Source organism: Callorhinus ursinus, unplaced genomic scaffold (assembly GCF_003265705.2).
Source record: "Callorhinus ursinus isolate GAN/ISIS: 27379988/994484 unplaced genomic scaffold, GSC_fseal_2.0 scaffold13, whole genome shotgun sequence".
Lineage (NCBI taxonomy): Eukaryota > Metazoa > Chordata > Mammalia > Carnivora > Otariidae > Callorhinus > Callorhinus ursinus.
In genome coordinates this window covers 37716772-37740853 of record NW_027397075.1, presented here as the reverse complement: position 1 = coordinate 37740853, position 24082 = coordinate 37716772, and the positions used below count along the sequence as shown (strand labels likewise).

Here is a 24082-nt window from a genome sequence, read left to right as displayed (position 1 = left end):
ACTTTATTTTAAAAAAGATTTATTTATTTGAGAGAGAGGGTGCACGCATGTGTGTGCTCAGAGGGAGCGGAAGAAAGAGTCCCAAGCAGACTCTGAGTTAAGCATGGAACCTGCTGCGGGGCTCAATCTCACGACCCTGAGATCACAGCCTGAGCTGAAACCAAGAGTCAGTCACTTAACCGACTGAGCCACCCAGCCACCGCTAAATCATTCACCTTAAAGCCCAATTTGTTCTCGTGAAAGATTTTCTTTGTCATATTTGGCAAGTGTGGGAGTCGAAAATGTACTATTTTTTTGTGAGTATGTATTCATCTGAATTGGCTCGTGAAAGATCCGTTCCTTTACTCAGCTCAGTTAAGCCAATCTTTATGTAGATTAAAAAAATTGGTATTTCTTATGATTTTATGATTTTATGTATGTCTCGTTAGCATTTGTGAGAAGTTATGAAGTTTGAACGTAGACTTTCTTTTTTCTCAAATACACACACATACAGTTTTGTAGATGCATGTCTATTTATATAGAGTTCCCAGAAATCTGAACAGAGGGATGTGGGCAGGTGGAATTATACTCTACCACACAGCGTTCCTCGACTTGGATTATGAATGAGTAATATTGATGATGATGATGATGCAGCTGTCACTACCACCCCTGTCTCTACTACGAACTAGTGTTTGTAATGAATTTATGAAAGGCCAGGCATTTTTCTAAGAGATGTACGTGAATGGACTCTCTCAGTTCATCTTCACACTGGTCCTGATGAGGAGATGAGGTGTCCCGATGAGGAGATGAGGTGTCCTGATGAGGAGATGAGGACTGGGAAGAGTTAACTAACTAGTAAGCAGAAGAGAGAGGATTGAAATCCAGACAGTCTGATTCTGAAGCCAACGTTTTAAACAGCTACAAGATGTGGCTTCCCAACAGTGGTGATGTGTGCACGGGTTTTAAGGAAAAAGTCATTTAAAACTGCTTCTTTTGGAAGATTGCTGAATTTTAAGACATGTTAAAGCATGTGTTTAAATCACATGGTATTAAATTCCCAACTTTATAAGCAAGGATGAGATGAGTGTTTGTAGTGTTTACTGAGCAGCAAATATGTGTGTTGAATCCTTCAGTTGTCTCTCTCAGTTTGCATGATTTCTGGATGTTTACTAAACAGGATAGGGAAGGAAACTTAGTAATGGAGAGGAGAGGATTAGCTACTGTGGAATTTCCCTGTGTGTGTGTGTGTGTGTGTGTGTGTGTGTGTGTGTGTGTGTAGTCAGAGGAAAGGAAGAAGAGGACTAGAGAAGGACAGACAGGGGAAAGTAGAAGTTTGCCTGGAAATGTAAGAATAGACCAAGTAACACATCAAGAACACAACCTGTAGACTGACTATAGGTTTAAAGTAAGAACAACTTAAGAACAAAAATGATTGAAATATTCACTATATTAATTTAGACAAATAAATGTTTATTGAACCAAAACCATAGAGCTTCACTATTAATCTTAACATTCAGTTGCCAAAGATTTTTTTTAAATGTTTATTTGAATTCAATTTAGTTAACATATAGTCTATTATTAGTTTCAGGGGTAGAATTTAGTGATTCATCAGTTGCATATAACACCCAGTGCTCATTACATCACGTGCCCTTCTTAATGCCCATCACCCAGTTACCCCAGCCGCTCCCCACCTCCCCTCCAGCAACCCTCAGTTTGTTTCCTATGCTTAAGAGTCTCTTATGGTTTGTCTCCCTCTCTGTTCTTATCTTATTTTCCCTTCCCTTCCCCTATGTTCATCTTTTTGTTTCTAAAATTCCACATATGAGTGAAATCATACGGTATTTGTCTTTCTCTGACTGACTTATTTCACTTAGCTTAATACCCTCTAGTTCCATCCATACGGTTGCAAATGGCAAGATTTCTTTCTTTTTGATGGCTGAGTAATATTCCATTCCATATGTATACCACCTCTTCTTAATCCATTCATCTGTCAGTGGACAGATGGCTTTTTCCATAGTTTGGCTATTGTGGACATTGCTGCTATAAACATTGGGGTGCCTGTGCCCCTTCGAATGGCCACAATGAGATACCACGTCACACCAGTCAGAATGGCTAAAATTAACAACTCCAGAAACAACAGGTGTTGGGCGAGAATGCAGAGAAAGGGGACCCTCCTACACTGTTGATGGGAATGCAAACTGGTGCAGCCACTCTGGAAAACAGTACGAGGTTCCTCAAAAAGTTAAAAATAGAATTACCCTACAATCCAGCAATTGCACTACTAGGTATTGATCCAAAGTTTTTGTTGTTGTTGTTGTTGTTGTTTTTGTTTTTTTTAATGGACTTGGGAATCTATATAATGTTCTAGTTCTTTTTCCTTAGGCACTGAAAATGAAGATGCTAAAAGGGAATATCACAATGATAATCAAGCAAGTTGGGTCCATCGTATGATAATGGCTTTGGTGAGTGATTCAACCTTATTCAATACCAGAGAAGGACGTGCTGGGAAGGTGCACAACTTCATGTTGGGCTTGAATCTCAATACATCCTATCCAATGTCTCCTCTGAAAGACTTTATGACACAGGAATCGTTGGATGAAGATGAACTGGATACAGCTGTAGCAGGTATGCACACAAAACATAATCCATGGATGCTAATTCAGGAGATCTTTATCCCTTTCTAGGGAGAAGCCTTTTGATCATTGTCAGTACCTATCCCTTTTTATTCAATTACAGCAACATCCATTTAATTCAAAATTACTTCAAATTACTGGTTTTTTGGAAGAAAAACATTCGTTGGACAGGAAATGGCATAGTTATGTCAGCATAGCAAATTTTCACTGAAACACTGAGGAGGAACCTTAGATCCTCTCTGTATTGGACAAGGTTCACTCAGAAAACAAGAAACCGTCTCCCTTGTTTAACTGAGGGGGGTTTAAGGTAGAGAATTAGGTGTTTACAAAGTCGTTCCAAGGCTTGGAAGACAAGCTCCAGACTGAGCTCCCAGGAATGATTCCAAAAACACTTCAGAATCACCCCCACAAACGCCCACACAACTGTGCTTGGCAGTGGAAATGGCAGAAATGTAGCCTGTGTCTCATTTCCTCCTTTGAATCTCGTGTGGGTGTTTTTCCTTGGCAAAGGGCAGGTCTCAGCAGAACCGGCACATATGGGATTCTGGTTAATGTGGTCTTTAGCCCAACTGTGTGCCGCAGCATGGGAGTCCCTGCAACCTAAGGTTCCAAGGGGAGTTGACTTCACTGGGCTCAGTGTCCATGAGGTTCCTGGGCCTGTCCCTCCGGTTCTCAGAAAAGTTAGGTAACTTTCTTAAGACCAGCTGGTAAGAACCCACTCACTGTGGTTTTTGTTACATTGTCAAATTCCGAGGAATAATTCCCTCTATTTTTCAGTTCCATGCATGTTTTAAATTAAAAGTTAAATTTGCCTTCGTGACTAATCAATACATAATAATCTTTCTTATAATGATCCTGTCATCTAAAATCTTTCTACTTCGTCATACCATCATTTTTCTGTTAACTGCCCAGATGTCATTTCTCAGTTATTTCTGCTGAAGGGCATCAACAGGATGCTTTAGAAACGTAAGTGGGATTTTTCCAAAACCCTTTCTTCTGCTCTTTGGTTAAGCATCATGCCTATAAAATATTTGTGAAAATTAGGACATACCTTTAGGTTTGGTGGTGTTTCTGCTAGTGCTGTTTCCATTCGTTGCTTGAGCTGAAAGGAAATTGCAAAAGCAAAGGTTTCCCCTGTTGTTTAAACAAGAGGTGTAGAAACTCACTATACTTTGCATTATGTTTATGGCATCAAAGTCTAGGATGTAAGGTAGGGTATGATTATATACCTGCAATCTACACCCTTTCATATTAACAATGATAAAAGTCTGTTTGTGATAGAGTCAGTATCTATTTTAAAATTCATCCAAAATTAAAAAAAAAAAAACCCTTGGCCATTAATCAGTGACCTCATTTGTCTTGTGGCACTTGATTATACTGATTGCCATTATAATACCCATTAAATGTGTCATCCTTAGAAACTTAGATTTTATGGATGAATGATGACGGCTGCTAAAAAAAACTTAGTCTCAAAGGTCATTTAGAACTAGAAAGAATCTTTATAGTTATTTTACTTTAAAGAAAAGAGAGATCAAAGAAAGTCATTCTCATTGCCTACAGTTTCTCAGCTAGAATGGGGTCACAGACCTCAATGTTGCTCAGAAGCTTTTCTTTTCTGCAAGACTCCCTTCCCACAGCCCTTGTTTTTGTTAGTCATTATTTTGCTGATGTCAAATGGAAGTTTCCTTTCTGTGTACTATATTAGTAGTTAGGATTTTGATAGAATTACCCAGAACAGCTCCTTGGTTTGCACAGCATGCATCCTGCACTCCGCATTTTAACAACTCCCAGGTGGTTTTGCAATATTTTATGTAGATTCAGAGGTGTTCCGGTTGCTAGATCAAATACAGCAGGCCTACTTAAATTTGAATTCCAAACCATATATATGTGTGTATATATGTAGTGTAAGTGTGGCCCTTGCAACATTTGGGACCTACTTGTACTAAAACATTATTTGTTGTGTGTCTGAAATTCAAATTTACAGCATCTTGTGTTTTTAGTAGATAAATCTGGCAACCTTAAGAAATGTGTCTTTCATTATTTTCACCTGTTTTCAAATTGTTCTCCATTTTCATCTTCCTTCTTTCTTTTGTTTACTCGTGCATTCACACGGTATTTACGGAGCACTCGCAATGCGTTTGGTACAAGGGATCCAGTCGTCCACAAGACACATGTGATCCTTGCCCTCATAAAAATTGAAATCAGTTTTTGACTTTTCCTTGAAGTTTTGATTCATGGAAAGATTTATATAGTTTAGTTAAGAACAATAGAAAAGTAGAGTAAAACTGACATCCAGCAACCCCGATTCTGATAGAACTGTGGATCCGTTAGGACATAGTCCTCACTTGTGATGCTTGGAGAATATAGTTGTATGTCACCTGTTCTGATTCCTTTCTTTATTGGGTGCCCTTTGAAAGAAGACTCATGGATAGTTCTCATAAAACCAAAGGAGGAAGTAGAAAATTGAATCGTCTCAAAATACGGGGTTACCGCGACTAAACATTCTTTTGTTGACCTATTTTGGAATGTGTTAATCTAAAATTGTTTTCAATTAATGCTCTTTGCGAAGAATCTTAAATTTTATTTCTTAACGTTGTATCTCCTAAAAATTCTGTTTCACTTGCTCTGTATTTATCCAGTTGAAAAAAAATGTGTATGGCATATAGATTTTAGTCAAGAATCTACTCAGGTCAGTGATGAGTTCATTCAAATTTATAATTTACAGGCTAACATTTTTAAAAATGACTGCATCTTAGACTGGATTTACTAAATCGATGAGTGCTCTCTCAGACAGGTCCTTACTAAGGTAGACCCTGTCTATCTCCTGATTATTTCCAAGTTTTAGACTAACCACATGTGTGGAGCTAAAAGTTAAAAGATTTATCATAAAATGTAATCATCTTGGTTCATAAAGTCTTCCTAAAACTTCTATTTATTATACAGGGGCACCCGGGTGGTTCAGTCGCTTGGGCCAGGTCATAATCTAAGGGTCGTGGGGTTGAGCCCCGCATCACGTTGCGTGATCAGTGGGAAATCTGCTTCTCTCCCTCTCCTTCTGCCCCATCCCCCTGCTCGTGTTCTCTCTCTCTCTCTCTCTCTCTCTCTCTCTCTCTCTCTCTCTCAAATAAATAAATGGGCCGCCCCCCTACGGGCGTCAGAGGGAGGCGGGCGCCCTGCGCGGTGACGTCAACCACTGGACTCTCCCCTCGCTGCCGCCGGAGAGGCCGGTGACCTTTTGGCCGCCCCGCCTCAGAGGCTCAGACGGCTCAAGGCAAAGATCAACGCGAAAGCCAACGAGGGGCGCTTTTGCTCCTTCTCCTCCATGGCCAACCGTTCCAGCCACCTGCTGGAGAGCCTGGACCAGCTGGAGCTCAGGGTGGAAGCTTTGAGAGAAGCAGCAACTGCCGTTGAGCAAGAGAAAGAAATCCTCCTGGAAATGATCCACAGCATTCAAAATAGCCAGGACATGAGGCAGATCAGCGACGGAGAAAGAGAAGAATTAAATCTGACGGCAAACCGTGGGACGAACCCTCACCGTTGAAGTTTCAGTAGAAACAATTAGAAACCCCCAGCAGCAAGAATCCCTGAAGCATGCCACCAGGATTATTGATAAGGTCGTCAGTAAGTTTCTGGATGATTTGGGAAATGCCGAGAGTCACTTGATGTCACTGTACGGTGCATGTTTATCCGAGGTGCCACCTGGGCCTGTTGACCAGAAGTTTCAGTCCATAGTAATTGGCTGTGCTCTTGAAGATCAGAAGAAAATTAAGATTAGAGACTCTGCTTAGAAATACTGAAAACTCTGACAGGGCCGTCAAGCTGTTAGAGCATTCTAAAGGAGCTGGTTCCAAAACTCTGCAACAAAATGCTGAAGGCAAACTTAATCAGTTTTGAAACATAGGAGCACTTACAAATAATGACATAAAAATGATTAAACATTAGTTCTTCGTATTAGGCATAACATTTGATACTGATTGTTGTTTCACATGAGGAAAATATTCCAGTGTCATCAGTTTTGTGAATAACACAATTAAAACTAGAAATATTTTAATTATCTTTCTAGAAGTTTTTAGATTGAATTCTTGTATTAGGCTCTAGCACCTAATATATAAAATATATATTTTTTACTATTCTGTGGATGACTACTTAGTATATAGGAGAGAGTAACTGCTCAGCCTGGGCCAAAAGCATTATTGTTCTTTCCTGGGCTTTGTCTGGCATGGAGATACTTGGGCACATGGGGCATTTGGTTGACTAGAAATTCTTTTTTTTTTTTTTTAAAGATTTTATTTATTTATTTGAGAGAGAGAGAATGAGAGATAGAGAGCACGAGAGGGAAGAGGGTCAGAGGGAGAAGCAGACTCCCTGCTGAGCAGGGAGCCCGATGTGGGACTCGATCCCGGGACTTCAGGATCATGACCTGAGCCGAAGGCAGTCGCTTAACCAACTGAGCCACCCAGGTGCCCTTGACTAGAAATTCTTGACAAACTTAACCACTCATCGATTGTTAACTAAGTAGTGTGCTTAAAAGGACAAAAGGAATCACAAAATAAGAAACTTTCCCAACATCTTCTTTTTCATAAAGCACTTCTTTTGGACATCTGTCTCAAATTATTTTGAATTTAAGGTTTATGCATCTGATAATATGAATATATTTGTTGATATATATGAAAACATGACAAAGTGTGAGAGAATTCACATCTAATGTTATTACTGTGAACAACTATATGTCCACTTCATCTTTTGACAAATGCATCATTTCTCTAAATTTTTAATCATTGCAGAAATACAGTATTGTAACTTGCCTTTTTTAAAAAATGCTGCTATGAAGTCTAATTGTCAACTTTAAAACCTTTATTCTGTATTGTTGTATAATTTACTTCCCCGTTCCCCTTATTGGACATTTAGTTTGTTTCCAATTTGTTGCTTATTCCTGCAACATATTTATATACAGAGACTTTATTTCTTCTTTCTTTTGTTTCTGATTTTCTTTGTATAAATTCCCAGTAGTGGGATTTACTGGGTCAAAAGGTATATACATTTTCATGGCCTGACATATTTCCAAGTTTTTTTGTATGAGAGTTACATCAATTTGTACTGTCTTCAGTAATTAAAGTGTAGCTCTTTCACTAGAAAATAAATAATCTTTAAAAAAAACCCCTATTTATTATACAGTCAAAAATACCATAATTTAACTAAAACATTTAAGGTTATTTTGCTCATTTTTTTACTCCCCCCACACAAAAAAGAAATAGAGATTTTTACCCTATCTAAATATTGTATTAGGAAAATCTTACATTTTAGTGTAGGAAAATCTTACATTTTAGTTTACCCTATGATGATTTTGTTTGTACAGATTAAAATTTGAGTATCTTAGAATTAAAACAATCTCTCAATCTAAGATGAGAAAAATATTTTGTACTTCACCTTGTAGACAATCTTCTGAAAATAAGAGAAATAATAAGATGAGGGAATTCCTCTCACTTGCTTACTTCAAAATAGTTGTGTACCTGTAGAAACTAATTTCAGAGAAGCTGTCCATTATTTATGTGACTTCTTTCCTATTTACTTTTGTGTTTATGTTACTTACTGTGACACATACCATCTGGAATAAAAATCGAGGCATGCGTTAATTTAGGCCAGAGTTCAATACACAAACACCCAAACATTTTTGTACATCATAAATTGAATCTGTGTGAGATATTTATAAAATGACCATTGCAGGGGTGCCTGGCTGGCTCAGTCAGTTAAGTGTCTGCCTTTGGCTCAGGTTGTGATCCCAGGGTCCTGGGATCGAGCCCTGCATCGGGCTCCCTGCTCAGCAGGAACCTGTTCTCCCTCTGCCTCTGCCCCTGCTTATGCTCGTTTGCTCACTCTCTCGCTTTCTCTCTCTGTCAAATAAATAAATAAAATCTTTAAAAAAAATGACCATTGCAAATATTCATAGCTGAACTGCTTTAAGGAGATGGTACATAATTATAAAACACAGCATGTTTCCATACCTGACAAAGAACCTGATTAACTCATTTACAGGTTTAGAAGCCATGTATGCTTTAAACTGTGGGAGGATATTCTCCCATAGTGGGATTTATCAAACTCTCTCGGACATTCTAGTAGATGTTATACAATAAATCGGGTTCAAGTTCAAATAAATTTGGAAAAACTAACTCCATCCCCCTCTTCACAATGACTTGGGTTACTCTAATGAATTTAAGCAGCCCTACTCAAGGTGCCTCAAGATAGTACTTGAAAAAGCTGCCTGATTTACATTTGAATCCTGGCTGGGCCATTTATTAGCAGGACAGTCTTGAGCAGTTACTTAGCATAAACGTCGGTTAACAATGATAGAAAAATAGAGCCAAACTAAAAACCAACACCCCCCCCCATCCCGATGGAACCTGGAACCGTAGGACAGCAAGATTCAACAATCCTCACTATTTACTCCAAGTTTACTCACAAAATAGAAATAATAGTGGTACCTATCTTACAGACTTCCTGTGAAGATTAAGTAGCATTTTTTTTTTAAGTAGCATCCTCATTGAAAAGGGCAGTTAGCCCAAGGCATAGTAAGGAGAATGGGAAACACACAATATAACTGGCCATTACTTTAAGCTGTTGATCTTCTATTTCTCAAACCTATTTGATCATGAAACTCTTATTTTGTGTATAGAACATCTGTTAATATCTTGCAAAACTATGTTGTTTGCAACACAATTAAGAAACACTACTTCCTGTCAGTTTATTTGGAAGGGTCGAACCATGGTGTTTAGCTATGTGCCAGAGCTGGGAATTGGTCACGTCATGATTTGTCTCTCAGTTGTTATCTTGGATATAAGAGAGAAAAAAAGGAGACTACCAGTTTCATGACGAGAAGGAGCATATCAAACAATGTGAGAGAAATGGTCTGCTTCGGTGAATCTTTTAGCTAAAATTCAAAAAAAGCACTAAGTGTAGGAAGCCAAAGAAAACTATTTGTGAACTGTCATTATACTTTATTATATGAGGAGAAATCACTGCGTTGTAAAAAATACTGCCACTAATGTGTTTTTAAGATGTTTGTGTTGACTTGTGATTAAAGACACATATTAATGTGGTTTTGACGATTGACAGCTGCATGCGTAGTTAGCCTCTCTCTATTGTAATCGCTACTTTTTAAGTTAGCCATTTTTAAACCTTTTCAGTTCTATGGCCCCACCACTTAGTGAAGCAACCATGGGACACAGGATGCAGGTGGCTTAGACCTGGGCCAGGCTTGGAATCCTGACTGTCACTGTGAAACTGGACCTCTTGAGTCTTAGCGTCCTTATCTTTCATATGACACGAATCATACCTCTTTTGTAAGAGTCTTAGAAGAATGATAAATCTCATATAGGAAATTTCTAATACATGAGAGACACTCAAAATACATGAAGCTACTTTTAGGAGAAATAAAAGTACCCCAGTAATGAACGTCCAGCTTCTTAGTCAAATATTTAAAAACTAATAGAAGACAAAGACCCACAATTGTTCACCTTTAAAAAATTTACATATGTAGTCCTTTATTTTTTTAATTTTTTTACATATGTAGTTTTTAAAAAACAAACATTTCAGAGGAAAATATTAAAATCGTGTTTGAGAATATATTTTTCGATGTTACAATTCTGAGGTTCAAGTTTCTGTGATAGAAATTTAGAATCTTGGCTGGGAGCAAAGTACTTTGTCACTACAATCCACACATACTTGATAAAAAAAAAGAAAGGAGAATTAACCTGGAGATAATTATTTACCGAATAATTTCTCTTTTATGTCCTTTTGGCCTACGGCATTCACCTCAGATATAGTAAGACTTATTTTTTTTTTAACTTGGCCTACCTTTTCGTTCAGTCATATAGTCAATCATACGAACTTATTCTTGTCTAAACCATACCCCAGAGCTTTTTTTTTTTTTTTTTTTTTTTTTTTAGCGTATCTGTTTTTTTTGTTTAAGACCATTCATTCACACCTTTTCTCATTCACCAGTTCTGGGTGATACAAATCACCTCAACTGTAAACTCTTTTCCTCTTCATTCCTAAACACACTAGTATATGCTTGTAGCATTCACTTGTTCAGTATTCTAGGGATGGGAAATTTTAATGAACAGGAGAGAAAAAAACCACATGATTCCCTGTTAACTGTAGAAATGTAAAAGATAATAACGTTTTCTTAAGTAATCAGGCCCACATCTAATTTAGAACTGTTTTGATTCACATTGAATAAACGTCAAGGCTAATTGTTTCATTGGTACTTTTCAGATTTTAATGATGAGAATTGTGGGATTAATGGGACACGAAGAATTCAAAAGATTTGCCTTTCTTTGGGATCCCTTGCTCTTAAAACATAATGATAAAATTCACTATGAGAGGATTATAGTCAGGATCATTCTTATTTAGAAATATATGGAGGAAATGAACATGCAGTGGGTTCCCACCATGTGCTGAACGTTTTCCTGGATAATACATATTAACCACCCTGTATGGGGGGCGTTCTATAAACACAGGTCAGTCTGACCCTCTAGTTTTTATTACTGCCTCTATGAAAATGCTTACCAAATGGAAGTTACTAGCTTTCTCAGAGATCATAATGCATGTCTAGTATGAACATCTTCACTCTGTTCTTGAACTTTCCATTTCCAGCCTTCTTCTTAAAGGAACACGTATGAGGACAAGGAGACAGACAAAACAATTGCATGTCATTTCATTCAGCTCAAATCAGTTCAATTTTGATCACACCTCTTTTTCCTGGGAAGTGAATGAGGAGCACCACACATAAACGTGAAAAGAAGCATGTTACCATTTTCTATTAAAACAAACAACTTCTAGACCCTGCTTTCTTTCAGATCCCCTTGTCACCTCATTCTACTCTCCTCCAACACTGTAGCCACACTGGGTTTCTTGCTGTTCCTCAGACATACCAAGTCTGATTCTGCCTCAGGGTCTTTGCTCTGGCTCTTTCCCTGGAAAAAAGTATCCCCCCAAATCTTTGGTTGGCCCGTTCTATATTATTAATCTGGTCTCAGCTTAAGGTCGTCTTCTCAGAGGTCTCTCCTGATTATCCAACTGAAGTTACTCCCTATTATGGGATATGACCCTCTTTCGTTTTCTACAGTGCATTTAATACTGCCTGAACTATCCATTTGTTTACTGATTTATCAGTCATGCGCTCTGTCAGAGCAGAGTTTGCATCTTGTTCAGCACATAGAATAGAGCCCAAATAGTAGCAGACAATACATGTCTGCCGCATGTGTTGACTGGGATGATTTCCCAGGACTCCAATCACCTTGGGAGATAGAGTGTGGAATCCATTCAGACTCCGCCACTCCCCAGTTCTGTTACCGTAGAGATGAATTTATTTCATCCTTCACTTACAGAGATCGCCTACCTCACATGTCTGTCATGACTTAAAACAAGATAATGTCTGAGGACATGTTTTTAAGCCAGTAAATACTTAGGTAAAGTGAGGTAATACTGTTAAAGGAATGATCGCAGCTTAGAGTTAATGCCAGGGCCTGAGCTAAGTACTTTCCATGCATTGTCCCACTTAGTCCTCACAGCACCCTTATCTGACCTTCAACCCTGAAAGTGGAAACTCTGAGTTAAAGAAAATAATTTTTACAGTTGCTAAAGCAGGACCCATGCCCAGTTCTGTTTGACTCCCCTGAGGGCCTAACCACATGAAATTATATTCACAAATTGACATTAAAAATATTTTTATGTTCTAAATAATGTTAAGTGGTCACTTAATTCATTCTTTTGTTTCTTTCCTTTTTAAAGATCCTGATGAATTTGAGCAAATATATGAGCCTCTGGATGTCAAAAGTAAAAAGATTCATGTCGTGGACAGTGGCCTCACGTTTAACCTGCCATACCCCTTGATCCTGAGACCTCAAAGGGGAGTTGATCTCATTATCTCCTTTGACTTTTCTGCAAGACCAAGTGACTCTAGTCCTCCATTCAAGGTAAGGAGAATTTATAGAGCATTCCATGATCTAGCATGTTCTTTTGCATGCCTTGTAGATATCTTAGTCGTCTTCCCTCCAATTTCTTATCCCTTGAGCCTATTTTTCTACATTACTATCAGTCATATTTTAAAAACATAGATGTGATTCAATCACTCCCCTTCTTAAAGACACTTAGAAAAGGAGAAAAAAAGAAAAAGAGGAAACTTGTAAATGATTCCCCATGGCCCACATTAAAGTTTACAGTCTTAAGCAGAACAAGAATTATGCGACCTGTCTGAAGTTCAAGGAAATTATGCTGAGATTTGGATGTTAGCAAGTAAAAGATAATTAAAACCATGCATGGGGAGTTATACTAGGAGAAGAGGACATAACATACATTTTGAAGATACAACAGCAATTATCAGGGGAAAATAGTGAAAATCAAGGAAGTATACAGTGTTGTGAAAAATCAGTTGAAGATACTTAACAAGGACATCTTTGGTGAACTGGACAAAGGCAGTTTCTTTTTTCTTTTTTTTTTTTTTTAAAGATTTGATTTATTTGAGAGAGAGAGCATGAGAGGGGGGAGGGTCAGAGGGAGAAGCAGACTCCCTGCTGAGCAGGGAGCCCGATGCGGGACTCGATCCCGGCACTCCAGGATCATGACCTGAGCCGAAGGCAGTCGCTTAACCAACTGAGCCACCCAGGCGCCCCAAAGGCAGTTTCAATAACATCATGAGGGCAGAAATCATACTGCAATGATCTGAAGGAAGGGTGGAAGATAAGAAAATGGAGATAATCCTGTAGACTATCCAGGGAAGAAGGAGATGTGCTGTATCTGCAAGAGGTGGGGAATAGGAAAACTGTATAGGAGAGGTGGGTTGTTAACAGGAAAGAATTGAATGTATTTAAATGCTGATGGCTGGAGTCATTAATGAAGATGTTATTGGAGAATGGAGAGATGGCATATATGATAGGGTCACAGCCCTCAGAAGGCTACAGGGGTGAGGAGTGCAAAGGAGATATAAAAATACAGGTGGAGAGTAATATATAAATGTTGATATTGGGGCAAGAGGGCAGGGGGAAGATGATGGCTGTGATGGAAGGTCACTGTTAGGCATGGAGAGGGAAGTTAAGAAAGTATTCACTTGATGACTCCTCACTTTTATAGAAATTATAATTCAGTGTTATCTTTTGAGAGTGAGAGGGTAGTGGTGGTGGAGCCAGGATCCTGGCAAAAATAAAAGTCTGCCTCTGAAGAAATGAGAAGAAATTCTGAACAGGGAGCATACATTGCTTAGCAGCACTGTGGCCTCACCCAAGTGAGACCATGAATGTTACTGTTCCCTCCACCTGGAAACCTCAAACTTTCTCTAGACACACCTCAAATGTTATCTTTCTTGACCTCCGCAGATCGAGTGTCAGTACAAAGGACTTAGTAGATTCTTCTAAATATGGCAATTTTCATGGTGTATTGTATGTATTTCTATATATATAGAGAGAGAAATTTCTTTTAGATAGATAGATAGATAGATAGATAGATAGATAGATAGATAGGATAGATACCTTCCACTGTCTGTGAACTCCTTGGGAACTAGAACACTATTTTGAATGTATGTTTTAATCATTTGGTTCTAATTGTATTATAAGTGTTGGCCAAAGTGTGAGTAGGTCATTTTTTTGTGAGTGAATGAATGAAATTCTGAGAGTGATGGAGTTATTATACCCATTTCATCAATTAAGACGTGGAAATTCATAGAGGTTAAGTGACACAGTCCATAATCTCCCAACCAGGAAGAGTCAGTGATAACCCAGGTCAGCCATGAAGGACCAGTGATAACTCAGGTCAGTGAGGAAGAGTCAGTGATAACCAGGTCAACCAGGAAGTCAGTGATAACCCAGGTCCTCTGACATCTGCTTTCCTTCCCATTATACTATGATTTAACTGCTCTCAAGACTAATAGTGGCTATCATAACAGCTCTTTAATATATATAAAGTCTCATTTTTTTAAAAAAATGCTTTCACATTTGATTTTTTTTTTTTTTGAGGCAGTTTCTGGTATTCTGACAAGAAAACAAGGGTTGGTGAGATGAGCAATTTCATCATATCAACAAATTAAATAAGATAATGGGTGAACAGAACATAGCCCCAGGACCTGGCTGGAAAAGTGCTGGTTAAGAAGTGGTCACGCTGGACCAAGTTTCAAGGCTCCAGAATGACAATCTAATGATTTTTCCCCTTTACTAACTGCCTCCTTAGAACACGTTTTACATGTATTTTTTTCTGTGCTGTGTCCTGTGTGCAGCAGTTAATGATAAACCATGGTTCTTGATCTCCAAAACATTTTAGCTTTCTTGGGGGAAAGACTTTTATACACAAGAGTCACTTGGGAGGAAAATGAGAAACGTATTGTTAAATAATTATTTGACTTTATATAAGCATGTGTGTTATGGGAGATCCATATAAGAGTAGATAGGTGTGTCCTGGAGTAGATGAGCAGGGAAATAAATAGAACAGGATGAAAATGGCACAGGGATGACAGTGAGCACGTCTGAGGAGATGGAGCGATCTGACTAGAAGTGATAAATACTAAGCTCCCATTAGGAGGGCTTTAGGGCTGGATGATGGGAAATAGAGAATCAGTGAAGAGTTTGCAGCTGACAAACGACTTCATGAAATTGGAATTTTAGGATGATTAATCCCACAGTGGAAAGTAGGATGACTTGGAGAATGAAGAGCAAAAGATTAAAATTAAGAGGGATTTACTACAGGACACCTGGGTGGCTCAGTCTGTTAAGCGTCTGACTCTTGATCTCAGCTCAGGTTCTGATCTCGGGTTGTGAGTTCAAGCCCCACATTTAAAAAAAATTAATTTTTTTTAAAAAGAGGGGTTTACTATAATTAAAGCATAGGATAATGAAGTACTGTACAGGATGGGTGACTGAGAAAGCCAAGAGCTAGATTGACCATGAGCAGCAGTGGAGAGGTGAGTTCCAGTGGATGACTCTAAGATGATAGCTTCAAAGCTAGTTCTGGAGGTGGAAGAAACTGTATTATTTATCTCACCATGGGAGTGTAAAATGTCAAAGCCATCATTCTATATATGAATCACAGCTCTACTACCTCATGAGTTAATATTGGGAAGGTTTGAGAATATGACTTTGTACCTCTAAAAAGAATCATTGTACTTTATTGTAGTTTTTAAATGGACTTTGATTCATTATTCCTAGTTAAAAGGAATATATACTTATTGTAAAAAAAATTTAGAAATTTGGAATATATATCATTTCTGTTTTTCATAAACAATTGCTAGTATTTTACTGCTTTCCTTTAGTCTTCCTTCTGTGTGTGTGTGTGTGTGTCTGTGTATCTGAGTGTCTGTGTGTTTGTGTCTGTGTGTGTGTGTGTATCTGTGTGTGTGTAACTCTGTGTGTGTGTGTCTGTGTGTGTCTGTGTGTGTCTTTGTCTGTGTGTACACCAGGATCGTATTGCTTTCCATTTGGCTTTTTCTTTTTTTTACTTTCTCTTTAATTTTTTTATTGTTAAGTTAATAACCATACATTACATCATTAGTTTTTGATGTGGTGTTCCATGATTCATTGTTTGTGCATAATACCCAGTGCTCCACTCAGAACGTGCCCTCTTTAATACCCATCACCAGGCTAACCCATCCCCCCACCACCCTCCCCTCTAGAACCCTCAGTTTGTTTTTCAGAGTCCATCGCCTCTCATGGTTCATCTCCCCCTCTGATTTACTCCCCTTCATTCTTCCCCTCCTGCTATCTTCTTCTCTTTTTTTTTCTTAACATATATTGCATTATTTGTTTCAAAGGTACAGATCTGTGATTCAACAGACTTGCACAATTCACAGCGCTCACCATAGCACATAACCTCCCCAAAGTCTATCACCCAGCCACCCCATCCCTCCCACCCCCCCACCACTCCAGCAACCCTCAGTTTGTCTCCTGAGATTAACAATTCCTCATATCAGTGAGGTCATATGATACATGTCTTTCTCTGATTGACTTATTTCACTCAGCATAACACCCTCCAGTTCCATCCACATCGTTGCAACTGGCAAGATCTCATTCCTTTTGATGGCTGCATAATATTCCATTGTGTATATATACCACATCTTCTTTATCCATTCATCTGTCGATGAACATCTTGACTCTTTCCACAGTTTGGCTATTGTGGACATTGCTGCTATAAACATTGGGGTGCACGTACCACTTCGAATCCCTACATTTGTATCTTTGGGGTAAATACCCAGTAGTGCAATTGCTGGATTGTATGGTAGCTCTATTTTCAACTTTTTGAGGAACCTCCATACTGTTTTCCAGAGTGGTTGCACCAGCTTGCATTCCCACCAACAGTGTCGGAGGGTTCCCCTTTCTCCGCATCCCGGCCAACATCTGTCGTTACCTGACTTGTTAATTTTAGCCATTCTGACTGGTGTGAGGTGGTATCTCATGGAGGTTTTGATTTGGATTTCCCTGATGCCGAGCGACGTTGAGCAATTTTTCATGTGTCTGTTGGCCATTTGGATGTCTTCTTTGGAAAAATGTCTGTTCATGTCTTCTGCCCATTTCTTGATTGGATTATTTGTTCCTTGGGTGTTGAGTTCGATGAGTTCTTTATAGATTTTGGATACTAGTCCTTTATCTGATAGGTCATTTGCAAATATTTTCTCCCATTCTGTCGGTTGTCTTTTGTTTTTGTGGACTGTTTCCTTTGCTGTGCAAAAGCTTTTTATCTTGATGAAATCCCAATAGTTCATTCTTGCCCTTGCTTCTCTTGCCTTTGGCGATGTTTCTAGGAAGAAGTTGCTGCGGCTGAGGTCGAAGAGATTGCTGCCTGTGTTCTCCTGTAGGATTTTGATGGACTCCTGTCTCACATCTAGGTCTTTCAACCATTTGGAGTCTATTTTTGTGTATGGTGTAAGGAAATGGTCCAGTTTCATTCTTCTGCATGTGGCTGTCCAATTTTCCCAACACCATTTGTTGAAGAGACTATCTTTTTGCCATTGGACATTCTTTCCTGCTTTGTCAAAGATGAGTTGACCATAGAGTTGAGGGTCCATTTCTGGGCTCTCGATTCTGTTCCATTGATCTGTGTGTCTGTTTTTGTGCCAGTACCATACTGTCTTGATGATGACAGCTTTGTAATAGACTGGAAGTCCGGAATTCTGATGCCGCCAGCTGTGCTTTTCTTTTTCAACATTCCTCTGGCTGTTCAGGGTCTCTTCGGGTTCCATACAAATTTTAGGATTCTTTGTTCCATTTCCTTGAAAAAACTGGATGGTATTTTGATGGGGATTGCATTGAATGTATAGATTGCTCTAGGTAGCATTGACATCTTCACAGTGTTTGTTCTTCCAGTCCATGAGCATGCAACGTTTTTCCATTTCTTTGTGTCTTCCTCAATTTCTTTCATGAGTATTTTATAGTTTTCTGAGTGCAGATCCTTTGCCTCTTTGGTTAGATTTATTCCTAGGTATCTTACGGTTTTGGGTGCAATTGTAAATGGGATCAACTCCTTAATTTCTCTCTCTTCTGTCTTGTTGTTGGTGTATAGGAATGCCACTGATTTCTGTGCATTGATTTTATATCCTGGCACTTGACTGAATTCCTGTATGAGTTCTAGCAGTTTTGGGGTGGAGTCTTTTGGATTTTCCACATAAGTATCATATCACCTGCAAAGAGTGAGAGTTTGACTTCCTCTTTGCCGATTTGGATGCTTTTGATTTCTTTTTGTTGTCTGGTTGCTGTGGCTAGGACTTCTAATGCTATGTTAAATAGCAGTGGTGATAGTGGACATCCCAGCCACATTCCTGACCTTAGGGGGAAGCTCTAGCTTTTCCCCACTGAGAGTGATATTTGCTGTAGGTTTTTCATAGCTGGCTTTTATGATATTGAGGTATGTACCCTCTATCCCTATACTCTGAAGAGTTTTGATCAAGAAAGGGTGCTGTACTTTGTCAAATGCTTTTTCTGCATCTATTGAGAGGATCATAGGATTCTTGTTCTTTCTTTTGTTAATGTATTGTATCACGTTGATTGATTTGTGGATGTTGAACCAACCTTGCAGCCCAGGGATCAATCCCACTTGGTCATGGTGAAGAATCCTTTTCATGTACTGTTGGATCCTATTGGCTAGTATTTTGATGAAAATTTTTGCATCCATGTTCATCAAGGATATTGGTGTGTAATTCTCCTCTTGATGGGGTCTTTGTCTGGTTTTGGGATCAAGGTAATGGTGGCCTCATAAAATGAGTTTGGAAGTTTTCCTTCGATTTCTATTTTTTGGAACAGTTTCAGGAGAATAGGTATTAATTCTTCTTTAAATGTTTGGTAGAATTCCCCTGGGAAGCCATCTGGCCCTGGGTTTTGGTTTGTTCGGAGATTTTTGATGACTGCTTCAATGTCCTTAGTGTGTTAGGTCTGTTCATGTTTTCTGTTTCTTCCTGGTTCAATTTTGGTAGTTGATACATCTCTGGAATGCATCCATTTTTTCCAGGTTATCTAATTTGCTGGCATAGAGTTGCTCATAATATGTTCTTATAATTGTTTGTATTTCTTTGATGTTGGTTGTGATCTCTCCTCTTTCATTCATGATTTTGTTGATTTGGGTCATTTCTCTTTTCTTTTTGATAAGTCTGGCCAGGGATTTATCAATCTTGTTAATTCTTGCAAAGAACCAGCTCCTAGTTTTGTTGATCTCTTCTACTGTTCTTTTGGTTTCTATTTCATTGATTTCTGCTCTGATCTTTATTATTTCTCTTCTCCTGCTGGGTTTAGGCTTGATTTGCTGTTTTTTCTCCAGCTCTTTTAGGTGTAGGGTTAGGTTGTGTATTTGAGACCTTTCTTGTTTCTTGAGAAAGGCTTGTATTGCTATATACTTTCCTCTTAGGGCTGCCTTTGCTGCATCCCAAATATTTTGAAGTTTTGTTTTCATTTTCATTGATTTCCATGAATTTTTTTAATTCTTCTTTAATTTTCTGGTTGACCCATTCATTCTTTAGTAGGATGCTCTTTAGCCTCCATGTATTTGAGTTCGTACCGACTTTCCTCTTGTGATTGAGTTCAAGTTTCAAAGCATTGTGGTCTGAAAATATGCAGGGAATAATCCCAATCTTTTGGTACCGGTTGAGACCTGATTGTGACCTAGGATGTGATCTCTTCTGGAGAATGTTCCATGGGCACTAGAGAAGAATGTGTATTCCGTTGCTTTGGGATGGACTGTTCTGAATATGTCTGTGAATTCCATTTGGTCCAGTGTGTCGTTTAAAGTCGTTATTTCCTTGTCGATCTTTTGCTTAGATGATCTGTCCATTTCAGTCAGGGGGTGTTAAAATTCCCCACTATTATTGTATTGTTGTCAATGTGTTTCTTTGCTTTTGTTATTAATTGGCTTATACAATTGGCTGCTCCCATGTTAGCGGCATAAATATTTACAACTGTTAGATCTTGTTGTTGGATAGACCCTTTAAGTAGGATATAGTGTCCTTCTTCATCTCTTATTACAGTCTTTGGTTTAAATCTAATTTGTCTGATATAAGGATTGCCACCCCAGCTTTCTCCTGGTGTCCATTAGCATGGTAAATGGTTTTCCACCCCCTCACTTTCAATCTGGGGGTGTCTTTGGGTCTTAAATGAGTCTCTTGTAGACAGCATATTGATGGGTCTTGTTTTTTAATCCAATCTGATAGCCTGTGTCTTTTGATTGGGGCATTGAGCCCATTTACATTCAGGGTAACTATTGAAAGATATGAATTCAGTGCCATTGTATTGCCTGTAAGGTGACTGATACTGTATATTGTCTGTGTTCCTTTGTGATCTATGCTGCTTTTAGGCTCTCTCTTTGCTTAGAGGACCCCTTTCAATATTTCTTGGAGGACTGGTTTCGTGTTTGCAAATTCCTTTAGTTTTTGTATGTCCTGGAAGCTTTTTATCTCTCCTTCAATTTCCAATGACAGCCTAGCTGGATATAGTATTCTTGGCTGCATATTTTTCTCGTTTAGTGCTCTGAAGATATCACGTCAGTCCTTTCTGGCCTGCCAGGTCTCTGTGGATAGGTCTGTTGCCAATCTAATGTTTCTACCATTGTAGGTTACATATCTCTACTCCCAAGCTGCTTTCAGGATTTTCTCTTTGTCTCTGAGACTCGTAAGTTTTACTATTAGTTCGGGGTGTGGACCTATTTTTATTGATTTTGAGAGGAGTTCTCTGTGCCTCCTGGATTTTGATGCCTGTTTCCTTCCTCACATTAGGGAAGTTCTCTGCTATTATTTGCTCCAATATACCTTCTGCCCCTCTCTCTCTCTCTTCTTCTTCCAGGATCCCAATTATTCTAATGTTGTTTCATCTTATCGTATCGCTTATCTCTCAAATTCTGCCCTCGTGATCCTGTAGTTGTTTATCTCTCTTTTTCTCAGCCTCTTTATTTTCCGTCATTTGGTCTTCTATATCGCTAATTCTCTCTTCTGCCTCATTTATCCTAGCAGTTAGTGACCCCATTTTTGATTGCACCTCATTAATAGCCTTTTTGATTTTGACTTGGTTAGATTTTAGTTCTTTTATTTCTCCAGAAAGGGTTTCTCTAATAACTTCCATGCTTTTTTCAAGCCCAGCTAGTATCTTTAAAGTCATGATTCTGAGCTCTAGGTCCGACATCGTACTAATGTCCGTATTGAGTAGGTCCCTGGCTGACGGTACTACCTCTTGTTCTTTTTGTTGAGGTGATTTCTTTTGTCTTGTCATTTTGTCCAGAAGAGAATAGATGAATGAGAGGACAAAATGCTAACAGGTTAACAACATCCCCAGAAAATATACTCTAAACAAATCAGAAAAGACCTGAAACCAGGGGAAAAGAAAGGGAAAGAAAGAATAAAAAGAAAAAAAAAAAGAGAAAGATAAAAACAAACAAAAACAGAACAAAACAAAAAAAAAAAAACAGAACATGATCACATATGATCAGGGTAGTGCATAGATCAGTGCCACACACTAGATTTTGGGTATATTTTAGTCTGTTAGAAGAAAGTGCCTCCCAAAATTTTAAAGAAAGACTTATATATGTACAAAATAAGGGTTGATACAGTGAAGGGAGGGAATATGACTGTAAAGATGAGCATTATAAAAAGTTTTAAAAAAAAGGAATTGATAAGGTGCTTGAAAAAAGAAAGAAGAGGATTAAAAAAAGAAAGAAGGAAAAAAAAGGGGAGAGAATTTGATCAGGCAGGAGACTAGAACAAAGCCATACACTAGAGATTTAGGGTATATTTTGATATGTTAGAAGAAACTGTATCTCAAAATTTTAAAGAGAGAACAACATACATATATATGCCAAAAATAAGGGTAACTACCATGAAGGGATAGAATATGACTCTAAAAATGAAAAATAAGAATTTTTTTTAAACAAGGGATTGATAAGATGTTGTTTGAAAAAGGGAAAAAGAAAAACTCAAAAAAAGAAAACAGTTTAAAAAATTAACTTTGAAAGACTAATTAATCATGGTAAAAAAAAAAGCCATGAATTCTATGTGCAGTATTCTCCTAGTGCTGGAGTTCTGCCATTCTCATTGATCGATAAACTTGGTCTTGGCTGGCTGTTCGCGCTGATCTTCTGGGGGAGGGGCCTGTTGCCGTGGTTCCCAAATGTCTTTGCCGGAGGTGGAATTGCTCCGCCCTTGCCGGTCCCGGCTACACAATCTGCTCGGGTTTGCTCTCGGGAGCTCTTGTTCCCTGCAAGCTTTCCATACAGTGTTGGAGGACGAGAGTGAAAATGGTGGCCTCCCAATCTCCGCCCCAGAGGAGCCGAGAACTTGGGGCCCCACTCCTCGGTGCGCCCCCAGAGAGAAGCAGTCACTCCCGTCTCCCCGGTGTCTGGCCGCACTCCGTGCTCACCCGGCCTGTGATCGAACGTTTCTATCTCTGGCACCCGACCCCGTGTAGAGTCTCCAAACCCAGCAGATCCCTGCGGTGCGCTCCCGTGCCACCCCTCCCGGGGGAGGAAGGGGAGTCTCCCCGTATCTGCCGCTTGTTGGGTCCCTGCTGGAGGAGCAGTGGCCCACCTGTTTCGCCGATCACAGTTTATGGCAACCCCGAGCTGAGAGCCCATGCCACAGCTCCATCTCTGCAGCCAGCTTCCCTCCTCTGATACCTGGGAGCTCTGCCGCACTCAGGCACCCCTGGTCTTTCTGTGACCCCGAGGGTCCTGAGACCACACTGTCCTGCGAGGTTTCCAACCCCGCTTAGCCACTGGAGCGACGTCCCTCAGCGGAGCCGACTTCTAAAAGTTCCGATTTTGTGCTCCGTGGTTCTATCACTTGCCAGAAGCGGCCGATGGAGGCCCCCTCCCCCGCTGTCTATCCTCCCGAATATTGCCTCGGATTCACTTCTCTGCACATTCTACCTTCCAGAAAGTGGTCGCTTTTCTGTTCAGAGAGTTGTTGCTATTCTTTTCTTCGATCTCCTGTTGAGTTCCTAGGTGTTCAGAATGCTTTGATCCCTATCCAGCTGAATTCCTGAGACCAGACGAAATCCAGGTCTCCTACTCCTCTGCCATCTTGCTCCACCCCTCTCGCATTCTGCTTCTTTCTACTTAAAATTATAGTGTGAGCATTTTCCCATGTCGTTAAATATTTTTTAAATATAATTATGAACACAGCATGGTATGTCTGTATGTGAATATGAAAGAATTTTTTAACAATGCTCTATTTCCAACTTTCATGTCACTTTCCCTCTTAACCGACTTTCTCAGTCACTTAACCAGCTGAGCCACCCAGGCGCCCCCAAATGTAATTTTTAAATTGATGAAAAAATACTATAGTATTAAAGCTGAAGTAGGACACTTATTTTATTTTTTATTGTTTTTAGGATACTTATTTTAGACATAGTAAGGTTTAAAAATTGATAAGGAATCTACATGAAGTTCTTTGAGAGGAGGGGAAAAGCTCCAGTGTAATAACAGGATTTTATTAAGTCGATTAAATAGTGAATGATTTTCTGGTTTTGAGACTGAAATAGGGATGCCATTTGTAATAAAAGAGCAGAGCAAAAATGCTGGGCCAAAAATTAAAACCACAAACTTTATTTCACAATTATTGATATAAGCATTTCATAAGAATAGTTAAATCTCAGATTGTGTCAGGGAGATATGAATGATAGATATCATGGCTTTTGATAACAGCAATCACAGTTTTTAATATATCTGTGTTGTAACTGGCCTTGGAAACTGATGATGTCACTGTGAGTAATACTGGAGGGGGTTTTTTGGGGGTTTTTTTTTTTTAGATTTGTAGGCACGTACCCTGATAGTGGTCTGGATATAAAGAGCCTCCTGATTCTTTTTTTTTTTTTTTAAGATTCTTATTTATTTATGTGATAGAGAGAGACACAGCAAGAGAGGGAACACAAGCAGGGGGAGTGGGAGAGGGAGAAGCAGGCTCCCTGCAGAGCAGGGAGCCCGATGCGGGGCTCGATCCCAGGACCCTGGGATAATGACCTGAGCCG

The 24082-nt window shown here is 39.1% G+C and overlaps 1 protein-coding gene and 2 pseudogenes across 5 annotated transcripts in view; 2 read left to right on the top strand and 1 right to left on the bottom strand.

Annotated features, from left to right (window-relative positions):
- LOC141374014 (mitochondrial import inner membrane translocase subunit Tim9 pseudogene) overlaps positions 1-24082 on the bottom strand; it is a 781319-nt pseudogene that overhangs the window by 563079 nt on the left and 194158 nt on the right.
- Positions 1-24082, top strand: part of PLA2G4A (phospholipase A2 group IVA) — a 165749-nt gene that overhangs the window by 125727 nt on the left and 15940 nt on the right. For all 5 annotated transcript variants that reach the window (XM_073900074.1, XM_073900072.1, XM_025877816.2 and 2 more), the window contains 2 exons: positions 2362-2604; positions 12402-12586. In XM_073900074.1, the coding sequence (XP_073756175.1) occupies positions 2362-2604; positions 12402-12586 (428 nt within the window). The remainder of the gene's footprint in view (positions 1-2361; positions 2605-12401; positions 12587-24082) is intronic.
- On the top strand, positions 5797-6654 carry LOC112828784 (BAG family molecular chaperone regulator 2 pseudogene; annotated as a pseudogene).